The sequence below is a fragment of the Epinephelus moara genome, chromosome 20 (genome assembly GCF_006386435.1).
Source record: "Epinephelus moara isolate mb chromosome 20, YSFRI_EMoa_1.0, whole genome shotgun sequence".
In the NCBI taxonomy this organism is placed as follows: Eukaryota; Metazoa; Chordata; class Actinopteri; order Perciformes; family Serranidae; genus Epinephelus; species Epinephelus moara.
The window spans coordinates 26,425,156-26,436,919 of NC_065525.1; the positions used below are offsets into that span (position 1 = coordinate 26,425,156).

Here is an 11,764-nt window from a genome sequence, read left to right on the forward strand (position 1 = left end):
AATTCAGCACAAGCCTCAGGGTTGCAGTGCCTGACTGAGCGGTTTGGTGTAATCACTAATACAGGAAGACAGCGAATGATTCGTCATGCTTAAGCAAGAAACAAGGAAACAGCAGTTCTCCTACCAACAATCACAGCTGCGTCGTTCCTTCCCATTTCTCTCTGTTCCGGTTTTAGTGTTTTGAAACAAGAGCTGCAACATCAGCCAGATGAGCAACGTGTGTGTGTATGACTCCCATGAGAAGTGGTTTACTGTCAGCTTGAACTTTAACAAGAAATAACTGAGTAACTCTGAGTAACTGAGTCAGCTGGCAGCTCTGCATAACTGTTGTTGGAAACATTCGGTCACTCCTGGCACATTGTAGTGTTACTTGGTTTATAACCTCCAGGTAATGTTGGGCAGAGACTAAAATTTGGTTGTTACATGGCAAAGAAATCGTCAGACCTCTCTGGGGACACTGCGAAACATCTTTGCCTTCTTTAGAAAACAGTTGCCAGTGAAAACTGTATGTTTGTTTGTGCGTCACAGATACTGTACGTGCATCTGTGCGACCAGATGTGGTTGTGTTTGAGTGAGTCCACGTGTCATACACACATCAGTGCAAATGTGTGAGCCATGTTTTTACACATTAGCCACAGTATATACTTATAATGATATGATGGTAAAGTTTTGTTATTGAATTTCATGCCCTGTCATTACATGGAATTGGTAATGTGGGCTTAGCGGTTGCTATGTTACATGTTGTTGCTTAGGTCAGTATGACTGCGGCCTCTGAGAGAACAGCCGGGTTTCTCCCAGGAAATTATTTAGCCAGTGTAGTTTTTGTAGGGGGGGGGGTATTTTTCTCACAAAAGTGTTATTGTAAAATAAAATCATATTCTATACCTTTTTACATGTTAGTACAGAAGTTAATTACTTAAGTTTGTGGAACCTACACTCTATTATTCACCTTACTGTAAGCTTGTTGTGCCTCTGCATCCAGCAGTGTTAAAGCTAGATTGTGGTACTTTTCCATATAAATCAGCATCTGCTACATTTAAGCCCTCGCCAAATGAGTTCACACAGTGCTGATTAAGCCCATTGCCAGGGAAGGGTCTCTGTATTTCGCAGTATACTAGGCATTTACAATAATATCTGCACAATATTGGTATGGGCCGATATTGGCTTTAAAATTAATTGGCCAACATGCTTTTTCCTTATTTTGCACAATGAATGAATATAACATACATTGAAAAGCATTGTATTTTCTGTCTCCATCTGCTGGTGGGCTGTCACAATAAGAGTATGCATGCATAACAAGATGTTAAATCCACAACAGAAGAGACTTGATGATCACAAAAATTACGTTGGGAAAAAAGTGGATATATCGATATCGGTCATCAGCGAAATAAGTTGTAATATATTGGCATATTGGATATGAGCAAAAAATCCAATATCATGCATCCCTACAGTATACTGGAGTTGGGGTGTCTGGTGCTTTTGGGGACTTCCATTCTTGCACTCCGTAAGTGATGCATTTTATGTCAACCAGTCAAAGCTTAAGGGGGCAGGAAGGGACGAGAGACCATAGCAACAGATCAGCAGCTAGTATGTCATGGAATCCTAAGAACCCCACTAAGAAAAGTTTTAAAGAAACTTTGTGTTCAGATAAAGGATAAAGTCAAAATACTTGAACAGAAGGACTTGAAGAGAGCGCTCCTGGAGGCGGGGGAGATGTGGTGAGCACCTGCAGGCATTCATCACAAGCATGAGTAGAAGACAATGGATTACCTAAGAGTTTTAGTTTGATCATGTATCATTTGTCGTTACTGTTCAAAATTGATTAACAGATCCCTGTGTGTAATTATTGAACTTCTCATCCAGGAAGAAAGCCTTTGAGGGGTTAAAGGGATTAGGGCAGAATGAATCAGTCTGTATTGTTCATTATCCTGTCCAGGGAGTTTTGTTGACCTTTGTTGTCACTCAGATGTCTCGCTTAGCCACAACCCACTGTTTTTGGCTAGCCTCTGATGTAATACTATAAAAACCTTGTTCCGAATGTTGATCTTCAGAGAGAATTCTCCACCCTTGACGGGAACTTACCCTTACTGCACTGGGAATAAAACTCATCTGAACCTGCCACAGAATTAGACCTGAAAGAATTCTTTTTTTAAACACAGGCGCCCACATTGTTAGTGTAAGATATGATGACATGTAATTAAAATCCAGTCCATAGTAAATATGGTCAGCAGTTATGCAAGTGAAATCTCAGCAAACAGAAAATGCAACTGTTCCTGAAGAGTGCAGTTTTTGTTGTTGATATCTGATTTACATATTTGTGTATTTGCCCCATGTTGAATCCAGCATATCAGTGATTTCCGCGAACCAGTTGACTACATTTTAAGGCATGATCCTGACCCTGCTGATGATGTTGTATTAACCAAAATAAATCCTCTACTCAAGCAGGAGCTGGTGAGACTTCTGCAGCAGACTCTGAGAACCTCCCAGTGCGACAGGCCGCCACTACGCCGCCCACCTCCGACTCCAGATTCATCTGCGGCTTCAGACCAGACACCAGGTTCGGCAGTAACACAGGAAGAGATCGCCAAGACGGAGACCCTGGTTCAGGAAAAGGATGGGCAGATCCAGTCCCTGTGTGGCCACATGGAGCGTCTCGCTCTAGAGAAGGAGAGTCTTCAACAAGAGCTGAAGGGCCTGAAGATAAAGGTGGGGGAGATTAACGACCAACTGGGGATGCTGATGGAGACCATCCAGGCAAAGGATGAAGTCATCATCAAGCTGTCGCAGCAGAGCTCCGAGCAGAGCGGCAATCCAATCAACGGTTCACCACCTCCCAACAAAGATCAGCATGAAGTGGACATCCTCAAGGTACAGGAGGGAACACTTACATTAGATGTGTGGTAGATGGGGATGATGCAGATTATTAGAACTGGAAGCATATAGAACTATTGAAATGATTTCAGGTTATAGAATAAATCTGTTCAGCTTCAGTTGATAACATTTTTTTCATTGGTTGATAATACTCTGGTTAAGTTTGTACTCTGATTAACTGAATGCACATTTCTCCAATTTCAGGACAGTCTTCAAGGCTACAAATCCCAGAACAAGTTTCTGAACAAAGAGATCCTGGAGCTGACAGTGTTACGCAGAAATGCAGAGAGCAGAGAAAAGGCTTTGGAAGCAAAGGTACTATCTTGTGTGTGTCGGATAATGGTGCATTACTCTGTATATAGAAACAGGAAGTCTGAGCAGCTTGTAGGGGAAGTCCAGCACTGACCTTAGCTGCTGCCCCCTACACCTAAAAATGCCAAGTAGGAACAATGAATAACAAACCATAATCTCGCTCCTGCCAGTTTTGATAACAAATATACCAATGACATTTTTCTGTTATCTGTGCCGCAGTATACGGCCCTGGAGGCTAAGCTGTGTCAGGTGGAGAGTAAGTATCTGGTGCTGCTTCAAGAAGTGAAGACCCCGGTGTGTTCGTCTTCAGAGCAGAGCCCAGCCCGAGAGGTCATCTCCAGATTATTAGAGGATGCGCTACAGGCAGAGAGCTCCGACCACCAGGAGCACCCCATCTTTAAACCAAATACTGTCAGGTATGGACTGTGCCAAAAAGACTTTATGAATAGATGTTTTGATAGATGTTTTTTAACGTTGAAAAGGACATGCTTACAGCTAAAGTACGCCTTTATGCAGACGATACAATGGTCTACTCAGCTGTCTCATCTCGTCAGGCTGTTGATGAACTCCCGACTATCTTTGTGCAATTGCAGGCCTCATTGTTCTGTGTAAAATTGGCTCTTAATGCTAAGAAACCTAAATTCATGATCTTTTCTAGGGCTTACATAAGTTTGGCAGTAGCAATTTGGGAGGGGAACCAGTTTAAAGAGTATTATCTTACAAGTACTTTGGTATCTGGGTGGATGAAGGGCATGCTTTTAGAGTGCATATTGAGAACCTATTTAAGAAACTGAAGGTTAGGCTGAGTTTTTATTATCAAAGTAGGGCTTGCTTTAACTTAGCAGCTAGGCCAGGGGTAGGCCACCTGCAGCTCTGGTGCCGCAAGTGGAGTTTTGGTAGCAGTGTCAAACTTGGAGTCTCTTTAGCAAGGCTAGCTATAGATTCCAAATCCAAAAAAGGAAAAGTCTTTGAGAAAAATAGAGGATTTGTTAGTGTGTGAACACATTAATTTGCTTTCATCACCAAGGCTGCTACTAAATAATTATAGATGGCCCACTGCAGAGTAGCCACCTTGTAATCAGTGATATTAATAAATGCTCATTTAGACCTATCTGTAATGTTGATGGGTCAGTTTAGACTTAACAGGCTGTTACCTTTATTCAAATATGTTTTGCAGCTCCAGACAGATTTTTTTTTTTTAAATAGTAAAGGTTGCCGACCCCTGAGTAACGCTTGTGCAAGCCATGTCCTTAAGTGCACTACACTATGGGGACATTAATTACATGCATGTTGCCTCCTCCACACTTAGATGCCTTGACTCTGTGTGTCACACTTCTCTGCATTTTATTTTCAGCTCATCACACATCACTGTGTACTTTACGATCTGGTTTTCTGGCCCTCGTTTAGCCGCAGGAGACACCAGCACTGGTGCATTTATATTTACAAAGCCATACTAGGTAAACTCCGGCTACATCTGTATAAACTCATGTCACTCACCACCACTTGTTATGGTTTTTGCTCCTTTAGAAGGCAGCTCGACCAGATATCCAGGATTTACTCAGAACTCAGAACAGCTTAGTCCTGTTTTGCATCCTGGTCATAGAGTAACCCTCAGAACATACAACAGCTTCATGATTATGTCTCTCTGAGAGAGATCAAAGCTCTGAAAAAAAATTGTGTAACCGAAGGGTGCAGTTGCTGCTCCCAAACTGGATTTTGTATTACATATTTGCTGACCCTGACTGTTTCGAACATGCTGGAATTTTTAATTTTCTTGGCCAGGTCTCCCTCAAAAAAGAGATTTTAATCTCAAAGGACTTCCTGGTTAAACAAAGGTTAAACAAAAATATATAAGATAAAAAATTCTCTATAATTCTTGTAATTTAAACTAATTTATCAAAAAAATATTACAGCATAAACAGTGAAATGTAGATGATGTCACACTGTAGCTAAACAGAAAACAAAGTCTCAGTGCTTTCAGATTCATTTTTACCCAAACCTAACAACAAGTCAAGGACAGCTCCACATCAGGAGAGAAAGAGACACTGGTCTTGCCCCAGTAGCCTTAATAAACCCAGATGCAATGCAGCCACCAGATCTTTTTCCATTTTTCTTGACTGGAAAAACTCGCTCTGCTAATTGGTATTTCGTTTGCTATTGCTGTTGCTTTGACTTCTGTGCAAGCTCAGGCTGGTCCCTGAGGGCTTGTCAAAATGTATTGTTAGAAACTCAGGTAATCCTTAAATGATGAAGCACTGAAGGCAGGTTAAGCAAAACAGGGTCCCCCTAAAAGAAGCAGTAATGTCACTGACTGATAATTTTTCTAACTTTTTCTCTCTTCCTTGATTGAACATCAGTGAATACGACACGTTTGGCTTCAAGACGGTCCCTGAGGAGGAGGAAGAAGAGGAGAGGCTAGTTGCGAAGGTGAGAGCTCTGGAGCTGAAGTCCCTATCCATGACAGATCAGGAAGTGTCCATCGGGGTGAAGTGGGAGAACTATCTAGCCAGTACCATGAACAGAGACCTGGTGCGCTCCCCTGAACTCAAGGCGCTGTTTCGCTGCGGCGTGCCCCATGAGCACCGCTCCCAGGTGTGGCGCTGGTGTGTGTCCTTCCATGTCAAGAAGTTGCGAGACCATCTGGCGCCCGACTACTATGAGACCTTACTTAACGTTGCCCGGGACAAGCCTAACCCAGCCTCGAAGCAGATCGAGCTGGACTTGCTGCGCACTTTGCCCAACAACAAGCACTATTCCTCTCCGAGTGCGCCTGGCATCCAGAAACTCAGGAACGTCCTGATGGCTTTCTCCTGGAGGAATCCAGATATCGGCTACTGCCAGGGACTAAACAGGTACGGGGGGGGGTTCGGGTTTCTCTCCTTCTCGCCTTTTATGCCTTGTAACTATTAATTTTTACTGCATGTAATTTCTTCAGGCTGGCAGCTATTGCCTTGCTCTATCTGGACCAAGAGGACGCCTTCTGGAGCCTAATAGCCATTGTGGAGGTCTTCATGCCAAGAGACTATTACACCAAGACTCTGCTTGGCTCACAGGTAAACAAGCTCAAAGTTTATGTTCTAACAATGGAAGACTCATGTTTACAGGTTTTTCTGGTGTCAGTGATGTCATATTCATGTGACTGTGTGTCTCATGACTGATAATGGAAAGAATGCAGCACTGTTTGTTTTCTCTTTCTGCCTGTTAGCATCAAAGAATATAAATGTGTGTTGGTTGTGTCTGTGCAGGTTGACCAGCGTGTGTTCAGGGACCTGATGAGTGAGAAGCTCCCCCGGCTTCACGCCCACTTTGAGCAGTACAAGGTGGACTTCTCCCTCATCACCTTCAACTGGTTCCTGGTGGTGTTTGTGGACAGTGTGGTGAGCGACATCCTCTTCAAGATCTGGGACGCCTTCCTGTATGAAGGTCCAAAGGTGAGAGGTTGACAAGGAAATAAAATTGTAATCCTCTGACATTACACAGCTTGCAGTTTGGACATGCAGACAGGGTTGGAGGGACCTTTGAAAATTGTGTTGTAGACACTCAGCTGAGTTTAAATTTGCCTTTCTCTACAGAATGTCAGACTGTATGTTGGATTAGTTTTGTATTTAGCTGTAAACAAGTTCCTACAAGTGCCAGTTCTTTTGGTTTCACATACTAACCCACTGTGTCTTATCTAACCAGCAATCATGTCTCCAGACCTCTTTTACCCTGCCAATGGTTATCACTGAACAAAGTTAGGCTTAACTATTTATTAAGTTTTATTAATAATGGATCAAATGTCTGTTTGTTATGTGGTAGTGATGAATCCACATGACATTTTCATCCAACTGCAGTTCTTCACATCTACAAGAGCTTTTTAGTCCGTTTTAGCTTGTTGTTATGGTTGCCAAATAGCCAATTGTTTGCTTACTTTTAAGCGATAACCTCAGTTGCAAAAAACATTTATGTGTGTTAGAAGACTCCACCTGGCTCTGATGGGTCATTTTCATACAGGTGTGGTGGATTCTTGCAAATACCATTAGGAGCACTACGAGGATGCAGAGGAACATGATTTTTTTTTTTTCTTTCAGATATTTTCTGCCTCATGCACTAATGTCAGGAAATAGTGACAGTTTCACCACATACAACAAAAATGTATATTTTTTAGCAACAGTTTTACATAATGCGAATTCACAACATTCATCAAATTTAAATCATATATATGATGAGGAACAAAGCATGAAATCCAAAGACAATCATCCCCATTCCACTAACCCCAAATAACAGCCGCAATATCGTCAATAAGACGGTTCTCCATCTCCTGAAGAACACAGACAGAAATGGCAGATGAGGTGTAAGTCAGGCCTAATAATAAAAGAGAGGGGGAGGAAAAATATATGTAAATAAATGTTATCTACTATAGCTTTAAACCTGCAGTACCTGATTTTGCCCACTTGATGGCGGCATAAAAAAACTGTGGACACTGACACTTTATTATTTATCACCTTTTATCAGCAATATTAGCTTTCATTTTGAGTCGTATTTGTAATGAAGTCCAGTTTTTAATCTCAGTTTTGTTTTGTTTTTTGGTGTCCACTATCTCCTGAGGGAAACGTGGCTTTTTAGCTCTTAAATGCTGCTGTGTTCACCAGTTAGTCACTGACTATGTCTGTCTGCTGTTTTGTTGCTGAGCTTGGGGTGTACACTGAGATTTTGGAGAATTTTCATGGAAAATAGCCGCCTGCTGAGGCTGTAAACAACACAAGGAGAGAAACATTAAAGTTGCTAAAACAATGAGTTAAAAGACACTATAAAGTTCTGCAGAGCCGAACAGAGCTGCTTAGTAGGGGTATTATTCTCTGTGGGTTTATTACATCATTTTATGTGGAAATATTGATTGTAGCCACTCTATTGATTTAGAACCTAGGTAGCACTCTGTGGTTTGAATCACAGTTTTATTCAGCTCAATAAATGAAAACCTTTGCCTCATAACAAGACAGTAAGGACGGTACTGTGTGTCCAGACATTCCTCTAAAGGAAATATATACCCATTCAGTCGTCTGAAGTGTCTTTGCATGTCAAAGGGTTGGTGTTGATACTACTGTAGATGGTCACTGATGTAAAGTCATGAGATAGATTTCACGGCTTTGATCATTTTTCTCCACAGATCATATTTCGCTTCGCCCTGGCTCTCTTCAAGTACAAAGAGGAGGAGTTTCTGAAGTTGCAGGATTCCACAGCCATCTTCAAATATCTTAGATACTTCACGCGCACAATCCTTGATTCAAGGTAAAGTAACTGCAAAGTTATTTCTGAGGACAGTGTGTCTGAAGGATAATAAGGAGTGAGATTATTAACCATGTAATAGCTTATCATATCTCCTGACTGCGTGCCTCCTGACAAGCAAACAGGTTATCTACAGGTTGTGATTGCAATAAGGATTAAAGGTAATCAGAACTGTAGGTTTGGCTCGTGATCATAATAGTCATAGTAGTACAAAGATGACCAAATATATAAACCAGGAATAACAGGATGTCGGCTCTTCGCAGCACAGAGCATGCACAACAATTGAAACCCATCCCAGACTGACAGGACTGTGTCTTTTTCTTTTTTCCAGGAAGCTGATGAACATCGCTTTTGTGGACATGAACCCGTTCCCCATGCGACTAATCCAGAACCGCCGCTCCTTCCACTTGGAGAAAGTCCGTCTCGAGCTGACCGAGCTGGAGGCGATCAGACAGACCTTCCTCAGGGAGCGAGAGACGAGTCAGGACGGTCGGAGCTTTGTCAGCGATGACGAGGAGGACAACTGACCTTGAGCTTGTCGCTGAAGTATGAAGACAAAGAGATCATCTCCAGATGCCAGAGACGTGTTGCAGCTGTAAAGGGATTTTTCCTAAAGGATTGTTGGGAGTTGGTCTCCGAATCAAAGCTGGACCAATCAACTCTTATAAATTTCAAGTGAAATCGCATCAAAAGACAAAAGCATTACAGGCCAAACGGCTTTTTCTATCAGTATTCCTGCCATTTTATTTTGTACACGCTTTGTTTGTTGTGTGCTTGTGTGTTTACGTGACAGCCAAAACAGTACGCCTTATCCACGACTCTTCAACCTTCAATGCCAAGCTTCAGTCTTGCAGTCCGAATCAGTATTTTTACAAACATGGCTGTGATCTTTTAATAGTTGGTGATTTTATGCCTGTTGAAGGAATGATTGTATTTTTTTTTTTACCTCTGTTTTTATTTTTGCGCTCTCTGCACCTCAGCCCCTTTCATACGTCTTAAAATTGTTTACCTAAATCTAGTTATTTTTCCAAACTACCACGCATCAGCACATCTTTTGATGCACTTGAATCACTTATGCTGAAATTCAGATTTTGCTGAAACTACAAATTTAAGTCTTTGAGCCTTCTGATCAATAAGTCGTAAGTCATTATCGTGCATATCATTCCAGCTTCCAGGGGTGTTTAAGAATACACAAAAAGACGATTTAAAGAGTCCCATGTATTATCAGTTGCATAAACAGCATGTGGAATATTTAGGAGGAGACTGTATTTCTTTAATATCTCAGGATTCAGATCAAATAACTAGAGACACAACAATTTAGCCACCAAGCTAAAGGTGTTGGTCAGTGTTGTCTTTTTAAGTAGTATTGGTCCGTCCAGTTTATCTGTCCATATTTGGGAGGCTATTTTTTTCTTTGGGTATCAGTCTTAATATGATATTTTAAACTTAGAAGAATACTATGCAGGATTTTCCTTTGCAAAATCCCTCTCAATCATCACTTCTGACCCACTAGTATTTTATTATTAGTCTGCCTGTATTTTCTTATTTTCCGTGTGAGGATGTTTATTGACGTGCACCCCCACGTGAGGTCGAGGCTTTTTAAAAAGGTAGCATTCAGGTGGCGGACTGTAAGCAGCAGATATCCAAGAGACAAAGCGGCGAAACACCAGATGAGAGTGAATCTGGGGTTGGACAATCCTGCATAGTATATCTTCATGTACCACTTAATTATGCAATTTTCCCAAAGACATTTCTGAGACATTCAAACTGTTCTGCACCTTCATTTGTGCCGAAGAAAAAATGTGTAACAACCACTGTATTTGGTCAGGAGAATATCAATTCCAAAAACATCCTGATTGTCTGACTATTTTACTATTCCTATTGTTAAGATTAATTTGCCTTGTTTTGGTAGTGTTCATGATTTTAGTTGGGGTTGTAAGGGTCTTAATTTCCCCTGGTTAAAACCAGTACATGCATAATGCTGGGATATTCTTCTGAGCCCTGTCTGTTGATGTATTTACATTCATTGTCCACAGTGTGGCAGTATAACATTTGTTTACCCAGTGTGTTTACACCAGTTAACCTCCGCACAGTATGATTTAGAGTTTATTACACTGTGTGTATAAAATGGCTGGGAAGTCAATCTGTCAACACGACTGTCGTGCAAAAATGGAAATATGATTTGTGATCTATGAGAGAAGTGTTTCAGAAGATTTATAGACGTGTAGCAACATATTTGTCTTTCACATCCAGGTACTTACAGAAAACAGTTTACTTTTATAGCACCGTGACCATATTCTCTACGATACTTGTTTTACAGACCAGAATTAAAAGTTGATATACTTGCTCATAAAATAAACCATTTTTATATTTGGTTAATTAACAGTATACAACTGTTTGAATGGGAATCCACAAGAGAGGAGGAAGATTTTCTCACTTTGCCCCTTCTCTTGTGTGCTGATATATTGTTTACACTTTGTTATTACTTTTAATTTCCTTTGTTTTTACTTCACTCCGAGCTGTTGGTAGAAATTTCTTCGCTGTTAGTTATCTTTTCTCTGCTCTAGTATTGTCAGCTACAACACCATGCCGAACTTTTTTGCGGGATCACCTGAAGTTGTGAGCAAACGGCTGAATTGTGGTTGTTTTGTTGATGGAAATGTGAATGAAAAAAGTAGAGGTGGAAAGTTTTTCCTCATGAGAGCAGGTCTCTCTTGAGATCAAAACGTTCACCTTTGATCGATTTAAGATAAAAAAGTTTTAGGTCCATTCATTTTGTCAGAGGGCTCATACAGAAGGTTTCAATATTCACTCATGTTTCAATACACAGCTTTTGTTCTAAGGCTTGTTCTCGTGCTTTTTATATGTTTTCTGTCAGTTTAGTTTTCACATGGAATAAGCTACATTTAATGTTATGCTCTCTTTGCTTTCTCTTCCTCTCCCAGCAATGTATTGCACAAGTGTATGACTTCAAATTATCATCGGGCACTTCTCTTTTTTTGTATGTAAATCACTATATTGTTAATCTTTATCATTTAATGATGAAAAATGCAAAGCTTTTATGTTACAGAATTAAGTATGCGCCACTGTATGTTTTTGTGATACCAGTTAAAAGACAAATTCAATAAACAATGGCTGACTGATTGTCATCGCTCTTCTCTGCAGGTGTTCATGAAAAGTAAAAAAAAAACAAAAAACAAAATGGCTGTAGAAATCCTCAGTTCCTAAAACGCTTGCTCAGAATAAACAGTTGTGTCTGTCATCTTTATTGATAGCCTGCCTCTCTCATGTATGCAGTTTCATAATAGAGCCATGA

At 40.8% G+C, this 11,764-nt stretch overlaps 2 protein-coding genes across 2 annotated transcripts in view; one reads left to right on the plus strand and one right to left on the minus strand.

The window, feature by feature from the left end:
- Positions 1-206, minus strand: part of LOC126408677 (SH2 domain-containing protein 7-like) — a 16,660-nt gene extending 16,454 nt beyond the window's left edge. Inside the window, exon 1 of the mRNA XM_050074372.1 lies at positions 125-206. The gene's annotated coding sequence lies outside the window, so the exon portion shown is untranslated. The remainder of the gene's footprint in view (positions 1-124) is intronic.
- The window catches only part of tbc1d2b (TBC1 domain family, member 2B), a 19,976-nt gene extending 8,384 nt beyond the window's left edge, over positions 1-11,592 (plus strand). The window contains exons 6-13 of the mRNA XM_050074370.1: positions 2,446-2,868; positions 3,076-3,186; positions 3,403-3,599; positions 5,541-6,035; positions 6,119-6,236; positions 6,429-6,614; positions 8,330-8,451; positions 8,780-11,592. Coding sequence (XP_049930327.1) covers positions 2,446-2,868; positions 3,076-3,186; positions 3,403-3,599; positions 5,541-6,035; positions 6,119-6,236; positions 6,429-6,614; positions 8,330-8,451; positions 8,780-8,975 — 1,848 coding nt within the window. The 3' untranslated portion in view covers positions 8,976-11,592. The remainder of the gene's footprint in view (positions 1-2,445; positions 2,869-3,075; positions 3,187-3,402; positions 3,600-5,540; positions 6,036-6,118; positions 6,237-6,428; positions 6,615-8,329; positions 8,452-8,779) is intronic.
- The last annotated feature ends 172 nt before the right edge of the window (positions 11,593-11,764 follow it).